Here is a 21,926-nt window from a genome sequence, read left to right as displayed (position 1 = left end):
GTTGAAAAACAATAATATGAATAATTGCTTGTTTTAATGGCAGATTCGCTTGTCACACCAAAGGCCCGGATTCGATTCCCACATGGTTCCAATCTTGTGAGGAGCCATACCTGGTGTCCCCCCCCCCCCCCCCCCCCCCCCCCCCCATGATATTGGTGGAATATTGGTAACAACTCACTCACTCACTCAATTACTCACTCACTCACAAAATATAACACAAACAAGCCTTCGTCAACATAAAATTAGTATGTGAGGACAGGTCTGATGAAACAAAAATTGGAAGGCAGTATCAGCCCATCTCCCGTGAGACAGGAAGTAGATGAATGCTCATGATTGACTTAGACTGCCGCTCCACGGAACAGTTCACGCGTGGAATATCAGAAAATGCAACACGCGTCCCTTGTGGAACATTGTCACGTGCCATGAAACTTTACGCCAAGTCTGATTCTCTGTCTGCCACACAAATACTGTAAGGCAGTAAACCCGTGTCTGTTCTTCAATGTACGACTGACATTGTGTTCTGTCAGAAGATACAACGTACTAATATCTGCTACCTTCCGCTGACAGATGTAGTGTACAGGAGTGTTTCCAGTTCTGTCAGCTTTGTTGACACCAGCTCCATTCCGGATCAACAGATGAACTGTCCTGACATCTACACGAGATCTCTGACAGAGCAGGTGAAGAGCTGTCTGTCGAAACTTATTCATCTTGTCTACTTCTGCCCCCCATTCTATCAACAGTTTGATAGTCTTCATCTCTTCAGTTTCTGTTCCCTGGTGTCTTCCTGAACGCCGTATAGCTTCTAACTCCTCCTTATCTACGCCGTTCTTTTCGCAAAGATATTCCAACAGTTCCGCCAAACTGTCTGCCTGGTAGACTTCATAGCTTTTATTTGGTTTTCTCTGAAATGCATCCTGGAAGTTTCTGTTTGCAATTTCAATCCTCTCGTCTTCATCTTCCCTCTGACACAGGTAGTGCAACGCTGTCTCGCCATTCTCATCAACCTGGTTGACGGCTGCTCCATGATCAATCAACAGACTAACAGCGTCTACATCTACAACATACTTCCGACAAGCGTAATGGAGTGCAGTCTTCCCGTAAGCAACGAGCTTGATGTAACCAACATCACCAAAGAAGTACGGGGTTGCACGTCGAATTGCTGTCTTTATGTTTCCATCAGTCTTGTTGATTTTGGCTCCGTGTCGCAACAGCAAGACTATCATAGCAGTGCACAGTGGACCTCGCAACCACTCAATGCAACAGTGAAGGAGTGTTATCCCTTCATCTGTTCTATATTCGACATCAGCCCCATGTTGTAAGAACAGCTCAAGGAAATCCACATCTCCAACAACTTCATGCAGGATTGTTAGAGAAGTGTCGGATCTGATAGGCATGTTGACATTGGCACCCCTCTCCAGCAGAATTCTACATGCGGTGTAATTACGGGACGTGACAGCCACATTCAGCAAGGTCCGCTCATCATGGTCTCTCTGATTGATGCCGACATAATTCCCCCGCTGAAACAAGACTGAGGTTTTCCTCAAAACAACTCTGATCACGTTTCGAAAGGTTTATAATTAATGACCTGATCTCATCATAACTTAAAGGTCACATGCAACGTAAAACACAACTTTGCACATTCTGATACCTTTCGGTATGCACTTACCGAAACAAAATCATCAAAAATGTCAATTCAGCCAATGAAGTTGAAAAAACCGCAAATGAAAAAAGGCCCACGAAATCGGAGTTCAAACGATACACTAAATTTTCCCCAGCGCTGGGGGGACAAAGTGGTTTCAACAGCTATGCTGCGCTGCGCTCTTAATGCATGCACTGTGAGTAGGTTCGTGGATCTTGAAACAGTATGCCTGCCTTGAGTATGAGGTCGTGAGCAGTAGTCTAAACTTGTTTGTGTACACAAACAAGTAAATGATCTAACGGTTACATAAAAATGTACATTGTGATAAGCTGACTCTGTTACAGACAAACCTCAGTGTCTAGTTTACTGGCACCTATATGTCTGCCTGTCTGTCTGCTAATGACAAAGTGCAATGCACAACTTTAATCATTGGCCACATGCAATTTGAAATTAACACCTATCAGGCTTATAAGCCAAACAAAGAGCCGGCAAAGCGCGTCGACAAATCAACCGGTGGCCTATGAAAAGGCTTCGATACCCCTGCGTGCGCACCCACCGGTCTGAGTGGGTTCGGTATCGTTTCGTGGGAGGTAAACCCAAGTACAAAATATTGCACATTTGATTCGCGATTATACGCTTATAATTTTGTTTATTTGGTTTTTTTTCACAATCACCAATGCATTTTATATATCACGAACAAGTGACAACTATGTTCGATTTTTTGGTTGCATGTGACCTTTAAAAGCTATAGCAGTGATTCGATTGGACAGTGGTTAAGTGTGTGGGAACGTGTATATGGATTTGTCAGTACAGTAAGTACATCCAAAGAAAAAAACTGATTGGGTCAGGATATTACCTGGACAAATAAGGGAACTGCTTTGCGGACACTTGACTGTATCACCTGCTCACAGAACTTACGTTCCCAGCAGAGCTCATGTTGTATCACTGCATAGTTCCCCTGACGTATTTCTGTAGCCAGTCTCTGAACAAGTGCGTCCATGGCTGAGGACGATTCTTTAAAGAAGATGTACATCTCATGGTCTCCTTCTTGTGGTACATGCACCTTACACTTTTGCATGATGACTGAAATAGGAAACTCTTGTGCAGCAAAGAGTGGGTCTTTGTTTCCAACTGCTACTGCCACACTCTCATAGATGGATGGATGGGAGAATGCAACACCATTCCCACTCATTTTAAGATAGCTGCCCAGTAAACCAGAAGCAGTCCTTTGCATTTCAGTTCTCAGTGTTGCATCTCTAATGCTTGAAATATCCAACTGACCACCAGCCTTCAGGAGTAGTTTAAAATGATCACAACATTTCTGTTTGTCAATCAAAACACTTGTTGTGTAATTAAGAAATTTTAAAGGTGATGAAAAGAACTCAACAATATCAATTTCATGTCCACTAGCTCTCAGTTCAACATACATCTCACAGCAATGGGGAAATCCATGAGGACACTGACAATATAATTTTCTCTTAATACTTTCTGGAATGTCGCTTATATTATGTCTGGACAGATGAAAATCTAATATGTCTAGTTTCTCAGTAGCTGTGTTCAGTTTATCAGGATTGACTACCGCAACTTCTCCCAAAGCGATGTCTCCATATTTTCCAAGTTGATTTCTTGCAACTTTCAAAACATTGAGCCTGCTCACAAATATAATACTTGGACCATTTTCGTTTGAGACACCCTTCATCCTTCCTTCTGAGATTGTTTGAAACACGGGCAGCCAAGAGCTGAAGGCTCTTTGGTCAAAATCAAAAGGACCAAAAACGTCATTCATGAAAACGACACTGTCAGGAGCTTTCCTGCAGATAATGAAGTAGTCTTCAGGACTATCGATCTTGAACACTTCCTTCCCATCATCCTGCAGATACTTCAGCACCATATAGCCAAGAGTTGTCTTCCCATCGCCAGCATTTCCGGTGACAGTAACCCATCGGTGCCTTGTTTGAAGCTTCTCTATGACGGTTTCAATGGCGGACACTCTTACCATTCCTCTGTTCCAGATATCAATGTCTTTCCTTGTTTGGTCTGGAAATATTTGAATTGATGTTAACGTAGGTTTCGGTGCACACACTGCTTTTACCTTGTTGTAAATTATAAAAAAACACATGGAAACGTATAAAGGAATTCCACCCACAGTGCAATACAAAGAAGCCTGGAAAAGAATAGAGGAACACGTGAGTGAGTTTAGTTTTACGCCGCTCTCAGCGATACTCCAGCTATATAGCGGCAGTCAGTAAATAATCGAGTCTGGACCAGACAATCCAGTGGTCAACATCATGAGCATCGATCTGCGTGATTTGGAACGACGACGTGTGTCAACCTAGCTAGTCAGCTAGCCTGACCACCTGAGTCGGTTAGTCTGTCCTCTTACAACAAGGATAGTCCCTTTTCGTCGCTTCTTACGACAAGAATAGTCGCCTTTTATGGCAAGCATGGTTGCCGAAGGCCTATTCTACCCCAGACCTTCGCGGGTAAGAAGAACACTTGAAAGTTCAGGTGTTCAATTATTTGTTTCCGTGAGTATAAAAATAAACACTTGCTTGAAAAGAATTTCCTTGTATTTATAATGTTATAGATGTGGTCTCAAGGGCGGTTATCTGTAAACATCGTCTTCACAAACTCTCAAAGCGGGGCTACGACTGATACTCAAATGCTGGATACCTTACTCTGAACAGGTTTGACCCATGAAGGTCCGGGGTAGAACAGGCCTTCAGCAACCCATGCTTGCCATTAAAGGCGAGTGTGCTTGTCGTAAGAGGCGACTAACGGGATCGGGTGGTCAGGCTCGCTGACTTGGTTGACACATTTCATCGGTTCCCAGTTGCGCAGATCGACGCTCATGTTGTTGATCACTGGATGGTCTGGCCCGGACTCGATTATTTTACAGACCGCCGCCACATAGATGGAATATTGCTGAGTGTGGCGTAAAACTAAACTCACTCACTCACTCCATATATATATTTCCTTGTTTGATCTGTTATAGAATGTTGACAAACAGATATGGAGGTGATGCGAGCACAAAATGTGTAATGTTTAAGAGTTTGCATTAAAACTCTTAAAACTCTGACATCATCGGCCAATGTTTTGTGGAACAATATGTGTCTAGTCTATATTGTCAAACTGAAAACGTTAGAAATGCTTATTCGTTTACTACTGTATTTAACTATTGCTTCAACATTACCTTTCAAATCACGCAGTCTGTCTTCGTCCCGTGAATTGTTCACTGTAACAATAAAATTAAAACATTTAGGGGATGGTGTCTCCTTTCACTTGATGCACAATTGATGAAAGGTCCACTCATATGAAAGGTCTATTCATATGAAAGGTCTATTCATATGAAAGGTCCACTCATATGAAAGGCCCACTCATATGAAAGGTCCACTCATATGAAAGGTCCACTCATATGAAAGGTCTATTCATATGAAAGGTCCACTCATATGAAAGGCCCACTCATATGAAAGGTCCACTCATATGAAAGGTCCACTCATAAGAAAGGTCTATTCATATGAAAGGCCCACTCATATGAAAGGTCCACTCATATGAAAGGTCTACTCACATGAAAGGTCTACTCATATGAAAGGTCCACTCATATGAAAGGTCTATTCATATGAAAGGTCCACTCATATGAAAGGCCCACTCATATGAAAGGTCCACTCATATGAAAGGTCTACTCACATGAAAGGTCCACTCATATGAAAGGTCCACTCATAAGAAAGGTCTATTCATATGAAAGGTCCACTCATATGAAAGGCCCACTCATATGAAAGGCCCACTCATATGAAAGGTCTATTCATATGAAAGGCCCACTCATATGAAAGGTCCATTCATATGAAAGGCCCACTCATATGAAAGGCCCACTCATATGAAAGGTCTATTCATATGAAAGGCCCACTCATATGAAAGGTCTATTCATATGAAAGGCCCACTCATATGAAAGGTCTATTCATATGAAAGGCCCACTCATATGAAAGGCCCACTCATATGAAAGGTCTATTCATATGAAAGGCCCACTCATATGAAAGGTCTATTCATATGAAAGGCCCACTCATATGAAAGGTCTATTCATATGAAAGGCCCACTCATATGAAAGGCCCACTCATATGAAAGGTCCAAAAGCTCCAGGAATGTGTACGTTTGTTTATGGAACCGTATCAAAGTTATATGATCCGTTGTTGGGTGCGAAATAGCCACTGACCCTCTAGCCGGTGGCTAGTGAAAATCTAGTCGGGCCAGCAAATCTCCATAGTCATGTGCACTGGGCCGACTGGCCAGATAATTTTCATGGGGTCACTTTGTAAATATATCACTCTCTCCGACTTGTTAATTATGACATATTTTCAAGTCATGCAAGATAATCGCTAGTACATTTCAGGCACAGTTTGCCCTACTAGATTGCAAAATTTGGAGGAAAAAAATTCACTCACTGTTGTCCAGTCTACATAAACCTAGTTTCAGTATTATTCGTTACACTCAAACTCTGAAGTGGAGTGTGTGGAGTTGGAGTGTAACGAATAATACTGAGACCAGGTTAACTCCGACTGACACACTATCGTCAATACAACAAAACAGACCTTTGTCCATTAAGTGTAATTATGCAAGGGGCATATATATAGAGAGAGCAAGTAAAGGACTTTGTGTCTGCGAGCGAGTTTAGTGACTTTTACCAATATTCAAACAATATCACTACAATTAACACCATGTACTGTATTCATGTGGCGAATCAAACCCGGATTTTCGGCGTGACGAGCAAACGCTATCCACTAGGCTACCCTGGGTCAACTAAAGGGTTAGAGTTTGAGTATAGGCTCACCATTTAGCGTCCCTTGGTGGATTCCAATGGCATAAACACTGTGAGCGTTTCCTTGGTTACCGGTCACGTGGACTGACGTACCTGTCAGAAACAATAGAATGGTTATGACGTGCAGATGTATATGCGTCAATACAGAGAGTGAGCGAGTTTAGTTTAACGCCGCTTTTAGCAATATTCCACCAATGTCACGGCGTGGGGCACCAGAAAAAGGCTTCACACACTGTACCCATGTGAGGAATCAAACCCGGGTCTTCGGCGTAACGAGCGAACGCTATAACCACTATGCTATCCCACTGCCAATACAGTATTATCAGTTCAGTATTATCAATACAGTATTATCAATACAGTATTATCAATACAGTATTACAGCAAGCAATGAATGGATTTCTCCAAAACAATTACAAAAAATTGCAAGGGTTAATGCTTCCAGATAGAGGACGTGTACAAAATGGCCTCTGCACTCTTTACCAAACACTTCAATAGTTTTTATTTGTAAACTTGCACGAAATCCAATCCATTTCTCCTTGTGTAATGGTTAAAATTTTAATTTCTGTTCGGTTTATCTATCGATATGGCAGCACAATATACTTGACAGAAGTATTTAGGGGATATATGTAAATTTTGAAATTATGAATAATGATCAGCATATTCGTTGACACGCTGATGAAATATCAATCATACAAATACCACTATCCTTAAGTTATTTTGTAAAATATAATATTGAAACAGACATATACGATTTTCTCGTCAATACCAGGCAGCTACGATACACAAATATGTCATCAAACAACAATGGCATAATACAGCTCTGGAGATCTCGTCTTCAGCTTGCGCACGACTGCGTGCGTGCGTGCGTGCGTGCGTGCGTGCGTGCGTGCGTGCGTGCGTGCGTGCGTGCGTGCGTGCGTGCGTGCGTGCGTGCGTGCGTGCGTGCGTGCGTGCGTGCGTGCGTGCGTGCGTGCGTGCGTGCGTGCGTGCGTGCGTGCGTGCGTGCGTGCGTGCGTGCGTGCGTGCGTGCGTGCGTGCGTGCGTGCGTGCGTGCGTGCGTGCGTGCGTGCGTGCGTGCGTGCGTGCGTGCGTGCGTGCGTGCGTGCGTGCGTGCGTGCGTGCGTGCGTGCGTGCGTGCGTGCGTGCGTGCGTGCGTGCGTGCGTGCGTGCGTGCGTGCGTGCGTGCGTGCGTGCGCCTGGTAGGTTGTTGTGCGTACCTGATACAACTGGCGTAATGCCAAGAGTAAACCAATACATGTCTTTGCTATGACAGTCGGGTATGTCACGTGACGTCTCTTTCAAGGGATCGAGGGTGTAGAGGAGGGAGAATTCGCTGTTAGTAGGTATTGGATTTTACATAGCAGGAAGATGTCTTTGTTCATGTGAGATATCAAAGTCATGATAAATGGTTGACTCTGAACTTAATGACCGTTCATCCTTATCATCTCTCTCTCTCTCTCTCTCTCTCTCTCTCTCTCTCTCTCTCTCTCTCTCTCTCTCTCTCTCTCTCTCTCTCTCTCTCTCTCTCTCTCTCTCTCTCTCTCTCTCGTTTCCTTTATAACTTACCTTTCTCCGCCATGTCCAGTGTTCACCCTCGCGTGTTCTGAAACAGGTTTTATTTCATCTTAACTTTTGTTTCTCTCTTGTTTAACGGCAGAATCATCAAACAAGTGACGACACCATCGACACTATTATTTTATCCATACTGTATATACGTGGCCTGTGGTCTGTACGTAAATGAGGCTGGACCAGTCAACCCAGTGAATGACGTTATGAGCATCTATTTACGAATGTATCAGCAAAGTCTACCAGCCTCGATCCCGTAAGTAAAATGCACGAAAAAGCTCACAACATTTAAAACCCTCGAGGTGGACCAGAAGTAATATTTTCCTGTAATGAGCTATATAAACGTGTATTTTTTCGCATTGAAAAAAGGGTGGTAGGGTAGCCTTGTGGTTAAAGCGTTCGCTCGTCACACTGAAGACCCGGGTTCGATTCCCCACATAGGTACCATGTGTGCAGACCATTTCTGGCGTGTCCAGTCATGATATTTCTAGAATATTATGAAAGCGGCGTAAAACCATACGCGCTCACTCGCTCATTCAAAACAACAAGGAGCAATTATGTTTATGGTTTATAAATGCGAAAGCAGGCATACAACGTCACTCAATCTAGAGGAACAATAATATGAATAATTTCATATTTTAATGCAGTATAAGTTCTGATGGAAAGCTAAATGTCTCTGCAGCTCCCACATAAATTCACTTATTGAATGTTGTTTTGTTCGACATTTAATACGTTGCTCTCGTTACTTCGATCAAGTTTTCTTAATTTTGATTCTTTTCTTGTTAGTTCCTTTTGAATCAATATGTAATGAGAAACTGCAAAATTCGAGAAATTCACTAAAATATCGATGACATGATTGAAGCAACGAGAAAAGAGAGGGAAATTGGAGGGTTTTAATAAACCTAAAATAGGGAGAAAGCTGCCCAAATGACAAAGATATAATTAAATTAACAAGAAAACAGTCTAAAATATTAAAATATACAGAAACAATTGAAATAGTGAAACATGTTGAATTTAAAATTAATTGTAATACCGAACTGTCACCATCATGCTTACGTATGACAAACAACACTGTATCGATCGAACATGCACGCATGCCACACTCAAAATATCGAGAATTTTCTTAACGAGACAAAAGATATTTCTGACAGATACGGCCACCCGTCTGGACCCTCCTGTTTGTACCAGATTGTATGCATTGACGCGAGGCGTTATAAACCAGTTACGTTGTCCGCACATACTTATATGGTCCCATGATGGACGGGCACGCGAAACATCCATTGCAATCAACGTCACAGTGACACCACATTTTCCTGTACATATTAAATACTCACATCCGTTACATACGGGATCGCTTGGTAGGATGTTGTAGGACCTGATACAACTGGCGTAATGCCAAGAGTACAACCACTACATGTCTTTGCTACGGCTGTCGGGTATGTCACGTGACGTGTCTTTCAAGGGATCGAGGGTGTAGAGGAGGGAGAATTCGCTGAATCACCAATCATACTCCACTTGTACTGAGGAGGTAGGAGAACATCAGATTTGTACACAAACACATTTTTGTAAGGTGTGCTTAAAATTTTAGAGTTGGGCAGTGCATGTTCACGTAGAGTATGCAGACGTTTCAATGTGTAAAATAGTATAGATAAAGCAGTAACAGTCGCTAAAGCAGTGTCATGCAGCCGTTACGGTTAAGAATTTTGCCGTGACAAAAGGTGTAAAAAATCCCCTGTGAACCAGCAAAACAGAACAAAGACAAAGACAACTCTGAAACATTCAAATATTGTATTATCAACATAGATAGCAAATTATACAAAGTCACAAATCAATTTCACAACACCGATTTCAAATACAAAACAAATGAGACAAAATCTAAGTCAATGGGTCACAAAATATATAGCAAACTCACCAAAGTCTTAGTGGGAGAGAGAGACAGTTATGCATAATGTAACACAGCGATCGGTCTGGCAGCGGTTACGTTGACGAATATTGTTGACGGATACAGTGAATGTGTCCGTGTCCCTCGACGAAACGGAAACTAGTTTTTATAAATTATATACATTCAGTCATTTCCTGATAGTTCGACCACTTTCGACCATGACCACTAACGTGGACTGCTCTAGAATAGTCTCCCGGAAGTCAACAAATAGAAAGCCAAGGGCAGATAACTTCAAAGTACTGCCTTAGAGTCGTGCCGCTTTAATAATTCTCTGTTGGAAAAGTGAGCCATAATAACGAACACTAAAACCTTAAATATTGTGACCCAATTACAACTACCGCAATAATAATGAATAACAACTCAAATCCCGGAAAATACACTGTCGTAACACACAGTAACGTTTTTCCTTTACTCTTTGTCATTATCATTAATTTCATTTGTGAACCTCAAGACCTTCCCCTTCCAACCCTCCCTCCATCCATCACGGAATTGATTAGTGAGTGAATATTATGGTATGTGTTTATGTGTAATTACCAATTACATATGGCTTGGGTTAGTGAATACCAATAGTACTTGTATACAAGCGGTCAATAAATAAATGGTTAAATAAATGAATATATGAAAGAAGGAAGAAATCAATAGTATCGCACTTGTATAATTAAATTAACAATCGCACATTGTTTACGTTGGTGGATCACAGATGTACGAGATAAGTGGCCAATCTGGTACTGAGGAACATGGAGAGTGTTGTATGAACATGCAACTTCTACATTATTAATGTACTCTCCCCGTTGTTCAACATACAAATGCCGCTCAAAAAGGTTAGTTCTGAAAAGCACTTTTTCTGTTTATTTTCTCTTTGGGTTTTTTTCAACTATAAACTTTACAAGATGTTTTTATTCTTTTCAAAACCATCAGCTGGAGGAGCTCATAGTCTGCACGCAAGCATTATCGAGAAACGAGTCCAACGTTGCCTCGGCAACCCACGACACAGGATGAAGACCACGAGTCTTGGACGCCAAGACGACATCCCAAGCATTTATATAGATAACCCTTGACGACACGTCTCGGAATTCCTCTCTGATAATGTTGTCATATATGTCACTCCAACCTCCAGCAAGGATATCGTGAAATGTATAGTAGTGTGTTCCTTTAATCCCTACAATAACCTTGGGAGACCTTTGTAACAGCCGTTTTACTGCACTCGCTGTACGTCGAATGCTCTCCCTGTACACAAAGGGCTGGTGGTTGGTAAAGTGGGCATACAAATGTATAATAACAAAATCATTAGATCCACTGGGTATCTCATCAACATTGACATATACTGGTCTCGCTGTAGCTCGGGATGACTCGTTGAAATATAACGGCAGCTCATGGGGTGTCCAGATCATTCTGAAGTTCAGGTCCTTTCTCTGGCTTCTGCTCTGTCTGTGCCACTGTTCTGTTGTCCAGTTCCCTGTCAAAGACTTCATTTGAAGCCTCTTGAACAAGATGGAGTAGAACTGTCTAAGTGTCGAGTCTCCAGAGAGAAGCAGACGACGGTTGGAAAGACACTTATTTAAAGAGTAATCGCCAATCCCCGAAATACATGACATACTATGCCATTGCCCTTTAAACAGGAATCCCTCTGGAACAGCTTTCACCCACGTGCTGATGACGTCGTGCTTTGCACACGTCTCTTTGGCGTTCGGGAGAGCATCTGTTAGAGAAAGCACGTGTTGTATTAAGTTGGCATTTTTCAAAGCGTTTGTTAGCTTTCATCTTGAATTCTGAAAGACAGTACTAAAATTCCATTTACTTATTCCTCAGTATATAATGCTCATAACGTTCAGAGACAACAGTTATGGTGGAATAAATTAATTAAATTAAATTAATTAAACAGGAATTTGGTTTACGCAGCATACCACTGATTACAAAACTTCTCGCTTCCTGTTGCTGCCGTGTGTCCTTCCGCGGCAACAGTCAACAGTCTCTTTATAATGATGATAGTTTGTAAACAACTTTGTCTGTGATGCATGGCAAAAATATTTCTAATGGCTGAAAAGGTACATATTATTCATGAACACTTTGCCTCGTAATATTAATTAACAACCTTTCTGAACAGAATGACCCGTGAAGGTCAGAGGTAGAATAGGCCTTCAGCAACACATGCTTGCCATGAAACGGAACGGGTGGTCAGGCTCGTTTACTTGGTTGGCAGATGTCATCGGTTCCCAGTGCTCATGCTATTGATCACTGGATTGTCTGGTCCAGTTTACAGATAGCCGCCATATAGCTGAGTGTGGCGTAAAACTAAACTGAATCACTATATGACAGCGGTCGGTAAATGCTCGTCTATTCACCAGATAGTACAATGATTGACGTCATGAGCATCGAACAATGTGTATGGACTAGTATAGAATAATCCAGATCGAGTTAATTTCGTCAAAATATGGGAGCAGAGGTTGTTAAAGTGTTCGCACGAAGCATGCATACATCGGAGAGGGGAATTGTGGAGGGGGGTTGTTGTTGTTTTCTTCTTCTTTTTTTTGTCTTTTTTGTCATTACTGGCGATGTCTCGACCATGTCAAACGGCAGTCCTGTCTCAACCAGTGGTTATACGGTCACGCAATGCATTAGTATTCACTTGATCAGGTCAAGCTGAACAAGTTGTGGCATATATCGAAGGGGATCAATTTGCATTTGAATCTCAACTAGCTTTCAGTGAAATACAGCATAAAATGAGAACAGCGATATTTTATATATCTAATTTTGCATTTATGAACTGCGTGTCTTTGGAACTTTACCATATTGTCCAGTCACCGTTATAACCTTGACGTCCTCTATTTTCCTCTCGGTTTTAGCGCTGAAAGTAAAACGTTATGAATCTATAAGACATAGATCGACCTCAATGTCATAAGATCAAGAGAAATCACAAAAGACGCAGTCATACATATACTGAACAGCAAAAGAAACGCAACTCGGGGGAGATGAGGTATTTATGTTGTTTTTCAGTGTTCGGGATTTTTTTTTAGGTTTTGTCAGGTTATTAACTAAAAGCCTTTAACACGAAAACTTACTTTTGTGAGATTTCGTTATGTCGAATATTGCGTCTCTTTTGCTGAGTATAGATGGGACATGCACAATGCGACACACCCACAAACATCACCACACCTTTTATCGTACTTCTTATCAAGACCCATCACAAACTAAACTCTACCATCCAATAAAGTCATCTAACTGTGATTCTGTATTAGTGGTAAACACTTTGTTTCCTTGCTTGGTGTCTAAGGACGCATTTAGCAACACTAGAGCAACATGGCGGCGGTCTGTAAACAAGAGAGTTTGAGTCATGTAGGTCAGTATTCAACGGCATGAGCATCGATGTAGACAACTGGGATACGATGACATGTGTCAGCCAAGTCAACGAGCATGTAAACGTGATCCTGTTAGCCGCCTTTTACGATAAGCATTGGTTACTGAAGATCAATTATAACCCTCATCTTCATTTGTCAGTTGGCATAGTACTATTGTGCAAAACAAGCTGCTCACTTGCTGGTCCATTAATAACCACTTTGTCGTGTATCTGAGCTCCTAGATTCACAGATTGTCCCCGTGTTGTGGTCTGGTTGTTATTTTTCACCAACCAATAATACCACAACCTGGTTCCAGTGTGAGGTCTGTTTTACATGGTCTTAACAGTGACTGCTCACATAATCATACGACAAACATCAAAATTCCGAAGACCAGATCTAACCTGGATCTTCACGTGCCTACGGTCAAAAAAGATATCTCACTACAGCCTATATCCTACCTCTTGTAGAACACATCCACATCAGACTTTGAACTGTAGAGTTCACTCCTCTTTGCAACCTTGACCTTAACCCAATCCGAACACAAGAACCGATTATCTGGTTCCAAACAGTACCAGGCCAATCCGTAATTTTCAATTGTCATATTACAATAGTCCATCCCCTTAAATGGATCCGTTGAAGGGTAACCAAGGGTTTCCGTCCTCGATCCATCGTATTCAAACACACAGTACAGTCTGAATGCAGCAGTGTACAGATTGGTGATCCTCATGGTCGTAGAGATTGCCTCACGGGCGCATAGGACAGTCACAGAAATGGTCGCCGTTCCTCTCCACATCGCCCGAAGCATGGCAGTGTAGCTCCCATTGCGGTGGTCAATGACGCGTCCAACGGAAGTTGCTCCAAAGGTGGTATTGTCCATCAGTACAGCTAGTAAGTCTCCTCCTCTGTATAGCGGCTGGTTGTAGTGGTCATATAGATGGATTCGGATCCTGAACACTTCTCCCAGTGTGACAGCACGTCTGTCGAGATGAAGTCTGGAGTGTGTCCCTGACGGAAGCCGTAAGACGTCGTATGTTGGCTCATCCGTCATCAGTTCTTCTATGAACATTTCACTCTCAAGAATACCCATATTTTCTGTTTCAGTATCAGAAGGACGAAAGAGTTCGTTCGTGGAGATCTGTAAGCTGGAGGGAATATAACTTACAATGATTTAATTTACATAGCAGTCTAAGTAAAGTTAGTCTCAGTACATTTCGTTACACTCCACCACTGAGTCTAACTACACCCAGTAGAAGGTCGCGTCAGGAAACCTTTGAGCAAGCAGTGACAGTCCAATCAAATGCGAGACGGTTAAATAGATTTAACCAATCAGACAACGGCTACTATTTAGGGATCGGGGGGACTCTCAAAATATTCAGGTCACCAACACAGATCTCTCCACAAACAAAAATCCGCATATAACACAGTTATTTGACCTGCTGTATATACGCTTTGGGGTTTCTGTTGACATGGTTACCATTAGCTAATATTTCCGCAAGATAACATCCTTGAATATTGTCAAAAACACTATTTTCAGCGACTGTTTACTCAACGTTGTCATGGCAGTACGTACGCCGTGTGCATCACCCGGAAGCGAGCGTACGCTAAATAGCATTTGGAATCGTTCGGGTATGAAACTTTTCGAGATAAACAGTTCATAAGGGATGTGCGAATCTGCACTGTCGCAGTTTGGTAATCTGTGTTCTGATTGGTCAATCTCAAAGGTAACCTGACGCGACCTCCCATAAGGTTTTGTTAGACTCAGTGGTGGAGTGTAACGAAAAGTACTGAGGATAGGTTTACTTAGACTGATTTACATGGGTATTTCCCATTTATCATCCAAACATGTGTTCAGCAGGGGATATCGCTTGTGTGAGTTCTGACGAATCTCCTAGAAGATATCGTTTTGACAGTAGATTTTGTACAATGCCCTGACATTGTTATGACGTCATGAACTTGATGACGTCACAATGCTATGACATCGCTGCACTGTAAATCTAATAGCAGTACTGTGTTCAGAGATTACTTTTAGGAGATAAACATCATGTGTTGGCCAATTTCCGGGTGTTATTGAGTATTTGAAGCACGGGAATATTTCATTTGAAACCTCCGGCGTCAGCAGCCGGAGGTTTCAAATGAAATATTCCCGTGCTTCAAATACTCAATAACACCCGGAAATTGGCCAACACATGATGTTTATCTACATTGTAAACACAAAAGTAAACCAAAGGGGTTTTAGTGTCTGCACTCGTGTACATCGAATACGGACACAGCAGTGAAGTGTCATCAGATGGCCGTTTCAGCTGGTTCCCATGGTAGTATCAGGAGTTGCTCATTTGTGACGTCATTCTAACTTTACGTCACAATATGATTTGAATGACGTCACCACTGTTGATGACACAACAAAACAATTGTTTACGCGTCAATACGCGGTGAATAGTCTTTCAGTTTCCGGGAATCTAATACCATTTAATCATGTTTTTCAACCAATCAGATTACAGAACACAGTAACTTTTGGTTTACAATTTTCATTGAAAGAATGATGGTTGAAGAATGATTTTGGATGATAAATAGAATCTCGCCCTGGTGTCTATCTGATATCCCTGGTGTCTGTCTGATAAAGGTAAAAATAACCCCGGCAAGCCTCGGACATTTATTTCGTTGTCAACTCGTGTTGATATATTTGATGTCAAAGTGATATTCTCTACTTGGGTGAGATTCTCTATATACTCATTGAAACAAATAATGATCCTTTACTCTTTTATTGGCCTCCTGACAAGGCATGTACTGCACTGAGGGTGAAAATGAATAAAGGATATATATAAAATCCCTGACTCTTTAGGAATGCCACCACCAAATGTATGAGAAACAAGTTAGGATGGCCTTTAAAATTAACACTGAAATCCTAAGATTATTCTTGACACCACGCACACCACATATGGCCATACCTCATCATAGAGTAACGACTAAAGAGCTCACTTTGGTCTCTCCAAAGGCAATAAGAACGGTTACCGGTGAATCAGAAAGCAAATTACTCGCTCTCCAAAGCATTGTTTACGTTGACCTCGTTTTACAAAGCGATCTTAACGATAAAACTGTGAGTTTAGTTTTACTCTCCCTACATCCCGTGGGCAAAACAGCAATACGGCCATTCCCTTTGAAAATATGTTGCAGTGTTGAAAGTTGTTCATTCTTTAGCTCAAAGTTTATGTTCAAATTGTGCTTTGTATAGTTTAACGAAGTTTGAGTGTTCAAAGGTTCCGCCATTTTCATGTTTTGAAATGTGTTCTACTACGCGCGATTTGATTGGTTTGGGACGACTCTTGGGAACAATGGAGTACTTTTTCTTGTGGGTCACGGAAAGAGACGAGGTGTTACGAATGGGTCTTTGGAGTGACGAGCGACGCTTTCACCACGGGACTACTTCATCGCTCCCGATCGCTTCGTGAAACTGGGTCCTCATCCTACCTTTGTACACGATCTGTGGATGAACAGGTCTGGTTGATGGTTACACAGATGATGATGGTGCTGATGACGGCAGTCACCGCTAGTAGTCTCATGTACCTCTTCCCAAATGGCACCATTCTTTGTGTCGCCTGTTATGGTGTCTGTCGTGAAAGCGAATGAGTTAGTTAGGAAGTTAGGTTTTACGTGGCTTTAGCAATATTCATGCAACACCTCGGCGGGGCACACACGAAATGGGATTCGAACATTGACAACATTGGGAATCAAACCCCCTTCTTCGGCTTGACGAGCGAGAGCTTTGACCACTGGGCTATCACATCGCCCGGGTGGAAACCAATGTGACTGTCAAACCTGTAACTACACGTGAAAACATTGGGAATCAAACCCCCTTCTTCGGCTTGACGAGCGAGAGTTTTGACCACTAGGCTATCACATCGCCCGGGTGGAAACCAATGTGACTGTCAAACCTGTAACTACACGTGAAAACATTGGGAATCAAACCCCCTTCTTCGGCTTGACGAGCGAGAGTTTTGACCACTAGGCTATCACATCGCCCGGGTGGAAACCAATGTGACTGTGAAAACTATGTAAACCTGTAACTACACGTGAAAACAATTCAGTTTAAGTAATAAATAAGGATGTTGATTCAAACGTTGCCTGTACGGCCTGCTGCACAATTTAATCTAGAAGCACCTCAATGATTTAAGGCCAATCAAGATTAAACAGCACCATACCTTTATCTATTATCGGAGTCGCCTAGTGGTTAAAGCGAGCGCCCGAGTTCGATTCCTGACATGGTATAATGTGTGAAGCCCATTCATGGAGTCGCCGGTCATGATATCGCTAGAATAATGCTAAAAGCGGCCTGAAATTAAAGTCAATGAGTCAGTGTTGACAATGATCTGTTATCACAACAACTATATTACCCATGGAGATCCAGGTTAGAACTGATCTTCAGTAACCCGTGGTTGTCGTAAGGGGCGACTATCAGGATCGGCTGGTCAGACTCGCTGACTTGTTTGACACATGTCATCGTATCCCAGTTGCGTAGATCGATGCTCATGCTGTTAGTCACTGGATTGTCTAGCCCAGGCTCGAGTGTTTACATACCACCGCCATATTGCTGAGTGCGGCACATAACTGTGCGGTATATTTATTTTCCTTGTTGATAATGCTGTGTATCAGTTGGTTGATAACGGTTTTAGCGTCTACCCCGAAACGTCGCATCCACTGCAATAAAATTGTCTCTCCACGAAAGAGGTCATTACAGTCTAAGTAAACTTAGTCTCAGCGTATTTCGTTACGCTCCACCACTGAGTCTGACAAAACCTAGTAGAAGGTCGCGTCAGGTAACCTTTGAGCGACAAATGGCGACATGGTTACCATTAGCTAATATTAAAACTATTTTCGGCGACTGTTTACTCTCCGTTGTCATGGATGCACGTACGCCGTGTGCATCGCCCGGAAGCGAGCGTACCCTAAATAGCATTCGTAATCGTTCGGGTACGAACCTTTTCGAGATAAAAAGTTCAGAAGGTATGTGCGAATGTCCACTTTCGAGATTTGGTAAGCTGTGTTCTGATTGGTCAGTCTCAAAGGTTACTTGACGCGACCTCCCATAAGGTTTTGTTAGACTCAGTGGTGGAGTGTAACAAAAAGTACTGAGGATAAGTTTACTTAGACTGATTTACATGGATATTTCACATTTATCATCCAAACATGTGTTCAGCAGGGGATACTGTTCGATGATTGAAGCTATCAAAACCGCCAGCTGTCCAATCCGGCACGTTGTCAAACCGGCATAAAATCTCAGTCCATCCTCGGGTTGTTATTAGCTCTTCAATCCGGCACATTGCCCATGAGTGCCGGTTTATACAGCTTCGACATTATACTTCTCATCAAAAAGTTTAATTTAGATTCACTAGTGTGAAAATAGCCACTAGCTTGAGGTGACTGTTTTAAACTGTTTTATACTTGCAAAAAATTAAACAAATTCGGAACGTTGAAAAGATTATTGTCTACCATAAATGATAAAAATCTGTAAAATTGGCGAATTCTGAACATAACATTACACCAAAACGCACCTGTTCACATATACGATATTTGCACGTTTTTTTAGCAATTTGATGCATGATTTTCGTGCAACTCATCTGCATAAAGTTTACAGCTGGTTCCTACAAGTTAGTGTAGAAATCAGTCTTCGATGTAATCATATGTACAAATGCAACACATATAGTGAGTGTTTCTAGTGAGTCTAAATTTGGATGAAGTATAGATCTAGAGTCTTGTGGCAGAAGGAGTTGAGATTGACAATGCGATGTGACACTGAGACTGACATCCAGCGGTCGAGGGAACCATATACCAGCGCCTTGAGCAAGCCCTAGATGCATGGATATATGCACCATATAAACATCCTGTAGTAATAAATATCCTGCAATAAAGAGTCGTTTAACCATACAGACAATCAGCCATTATAGGTCAGCTGTGCACAGACACCTCCAATCCGTCGTGGTTTAGCTGGCGATACCTCACATCCTGGCATGAACGAAACAAACGCCTGCCAGCTTTTTTTTTTTTTCTGAAAACAAAATACAATAAATAAAACAAGAACTGGCAAAGACAAACCTCACACGAATGATCCCGAACGGTGGGTTATCCCTGCGGTAGTAACATAGGCTATACAGTTCACCTTCCCTCAGACGGTGCACTTTTCAACCAGAGGTACTTTAACGCTTATTCTGCGCCTTAGACGAGCTTTATGGCCCACAGACATCCCCCACTGTCACAGCAAAAACAATCTAACCCAAATCTTCTAATAATAACTTACAACTGCACCAGGCAAGGCCTCGGTGGGCGTCAGACCAGAACGTCTTTCAAGTATGCCTATGCAACGGTTTTGTGACGGTTGCTTACATTGTGCAACTAGGTGAGAGAACGTTAGTTGTCGTCGGTATGCACAGTCTAGATAAACCAGTATAAAGTGCGAATGAGTATGGTTTTATGCCGCTGTTATCAATATTCCAGCAATATCACGACAATGGATACCAGTAACGGGCTTCAGACAATGAACCCAAGTGGACCCTAGGTCTTCAACGTGAACGTTCCATTACCAGTAAGAGAGAACAGATCAAACGTACGTCAATGCCAGGAAATAAAGCAGTCTCGATTACCGTTTACAGTTACCCCTTGTCGATACGTTGTTTCAGATCTTGCAAACTTTCACTCGAGGTACGAATACCTAATGCCGCCACTCATGTATATATAGCGAGAGAGGATACTAATCGACCTTCTGTGTAATACCATTTTTATTAAACTAGTTAATGACTTGGAATATGGTATATATGGTTAATGATTTGAGTTTTGATACTAAAACTTTCACGAGTTTCCTGAAAAATGTATTTCACGGAAGCGAAATTTCCTTCATGTGATGACGCTCTGCTTTCCGTTTTTACTTTTATTAAGGTATTAAAGATATCTTGAATTGTTTTAAAGATATCTTAAACTGAATTGAAGATATCTTGAATTGAATTAAAGATATCTCGAACTGAGATAATGATTGATCTCTCCAATAAAATTAAAGATATCGTGAATTGAATTAAGGATATGTTGAATCATATTAATGATATCTTAAAAAGAATTAATGATTTCTTGCATTGAATTAGAGATATCTTGAAATCGATTAAAGATATCTCAAGTAGAGAAAATATATTAAGGGATTACTGATATCTGAAATTGTTTTAAAGATATCTCGAATCGAATTGAAGATATCTTAAATTGCATTAGAGATACCTTGAAATGAATTAAAGATATCTTGAATAGAAACAATTACAAGATATCTTCAAATACTTCTGGTTACATATCCGTAAATAATTCCGGGTGGCGGGTGACCATGCATGTGCACCTCGCACATTCCGAGAGCCGAGAAGCGGTCCTGTACTGTCAATACATGATCCTGCATCGCGGCCGAGAACACCGCTTTTATACATCCTACCCAGATTCGTCGCTATATGTACGGTCAAAATAATGTCAATGCGACGTAAAAAGTCACCACAACTCTCTTCAGATTCTCGTGGCCGACTATCCCTCGTATTTTCTCGTGACGTTCTAGAAATATTTCCCGTAGGGTTTTCACTAAAACGTTGATATCGATGTACTCCCAGATATCATAGATTATGACCATAAAGTTAGACAATAATAGGCCGGTAAACCGTTCAATTCTTGTATCAACGGTAGCGAGCTGGCTTGTTGACATGTTGTGCGCATGCGCCAAGTTTCTATAGTCCATTTATGTATGTGTTCAGCATTGGTGGCAGGTAATGCTAGCAAATATTCCCCAAAGTTAGATTTCAAAATCCAAGCAAACTTAAATTCATGATAAGCAATTCAATAGTAACTGTTATTAAAATCATAAAGTACATTTCTCTGGACAGACTCACCGAGTGTTTACATTACAGTATCACCGTGTGCCAAATCACAGGGCAATGTTCTAAAGAGTTGTGGTTGTGAGACAATATTTGTACTTCATTTAAATCAAAGCTGTTTAGACAATTAGAACTGGGGAATCCATTAGCTTTATCTCTAATATCAATATGTTTATACCTTGAACGAGAATCAGGTTAGATGTATGCTAATCAACATACATATACAGCGATCTTATGAAATTGTGCGTCAGAAAAAGACAATCGGTATCGCAAATATAACTTAAACATATACCCTATAGTGTGTGTGTGTCTGTCTGTGTGTCTCTGTGTGTGTGTCTGTATGTGTCTGTGTGTGTCTGTGTGTCTGTGTGTGGTGGGGTGGGTGGGTTTGGTGAGTGTTATTATTGTATAAATCATTTATTGGCATCGTTATAAATGAAACCCATCATTAAAACTACTCATTTCGACATTTAAATGTCTCGCGATTCAACCAATCAGAGTGGTGGCCTCCGTGACATAAAGTGATTTATGCCTATGTGGGCACTGTAGAATTCATGTACATTTCCGAGGATAATTTGTCTTGTTTACTGGTTTGTCTAAACCCAATTTCTCAAATTGAATTTAACCCGTGACGCCACGATTTATAAAAAAATGTAGCAGCGCCCAGTGGCTAACATCCGCCAGTCTGAGAATAAATGCCATTAAGGGCAAAATCTAAAGTACTTTCTACTGGTAGTAAAATACGTATTTA

General features: G+C 41.6%; 2 protein-coding genes across 2 annotated transcripts; both read right to left on the bottom strand.

Annotated features, from left to right (window-relative positions):
• Positions 1-224: 224 nt before the first annotated feature.
• On the bottom strand, positions 225-9,473 carry LOC137259899 (uncharacterized). The gene is made up of 6 exons (XM_067797544.1): positions 9,350-9,473; positions 8,016-8,052; positions 6,462-6,542; positions 4,833-4,874; positions 2,496-3,676; positions 225-1,517 (listed from the first exon to the last, which is right to left on the bottom strand). The coding sequence occupies exons 2-6, from the start codon at positions 8,026-8,028 to the stop codon at positions 414-416; spliced, it is 2,421 nt and encodes an 806-aa protein (XP_067653645.1). The 5' UTR covers positions 8,029-8,052; positions 9,350-9,473; the 3' UTR covers positions 225-413.
• A 313-nt stretch (positions 9,474-9,786) lies between these two features.
• On the bottom strand, positions 9,787-19,556 carry LOC137259208 (NXPE family member 3-like). Its single transcript, XM_067796808.1, has 5 exons — positions 19,380-19,556; positions 16,758-16,897; positions 13,751-14,434; positions 12,744-12,802; positions 9,787-11,656 (listed from the first exon to the last, which is right to left on the bottom strand). The coding sequence occupies exons 2-5, from the start codon at positions 16,871-16,873 to the stop codon at positions 10,872-10,874; spliced, it is 1,644 nt and encodes a 547-aa protein (XP_067652909.1). The 5' UTR covers positions 16,874-16,897; positions 19,380-19,556; the 3' UTR covers positions 9,787-10,871.
• Between the last annotated feature and the right edge of the window lie 2,370 nt (positions 19,557-21,926).

The sequence above is a fragment of the Haliotis asinina genome, chromosome 13, assembly GCF_037392515.1.
Source record: "Haliotis asinina isolate JCU_RB_2024 chromosome 13, JCU_Hal_asi_v2, whole genome shotgun sequence".
Taxonomy (NCBI): Eukaryota; Metazoa; Mollusca; class Gastropoda; order Lepetellida; family Haliotidae; genus Haliotis; species Haliotis asinina.
Note: the sequence above shows the minus strand (reverse complement) of the source record. Positions and strands in the feature narration are given on the sequence as shown.

What these genes read in the sequence shown, in the direction of transcription:
- LOC137259899 (XM_067797544.1), bottom strand. An exon ending in CAGACTGCGTGATTTGAAAG is followed by an intron (nt 3,677 to 4,832) that starts GTAATGTTGAAG and finishes AAATATTTCCAG; the next exon opens with ACCAAACAAGGAAAGACATT. An exon ending in CAGTTCCCTTATTTGTCCAG is followed by an intron (nt 1,518 to 2,495) that starts GTAATATCCTGA and finishes GTCTTGTTTCAG; the next exon opens with CGGGGGAATTATGTCGGCAT.
- LOC137259208 (XM_067796808.1), bottom strand. Translation starts at nt 16,873, where the DNA reads ATGGTGCCATTTGGGAAGAGGTACATGAGACTACTAGCGGTGACTGCC. An exon ending in TCCACAGATCGTGTACAAAG is followed by an intron (nt 14,435 to 16,757) that starts GTAGGATGAGGA and finishes TATTCCCTCCAG; the next exon opens with CTTACAGATCTCCACGAACG. An exon ending in AACGGTGACTGGACAATATG is followed by an intron (nt 11,657 to 12,743) that starts GTAAAGTTCCAA and finishes TTTCTCTAACAG; the next exon opens with ATGCTCTCCCGAACGCCAAA.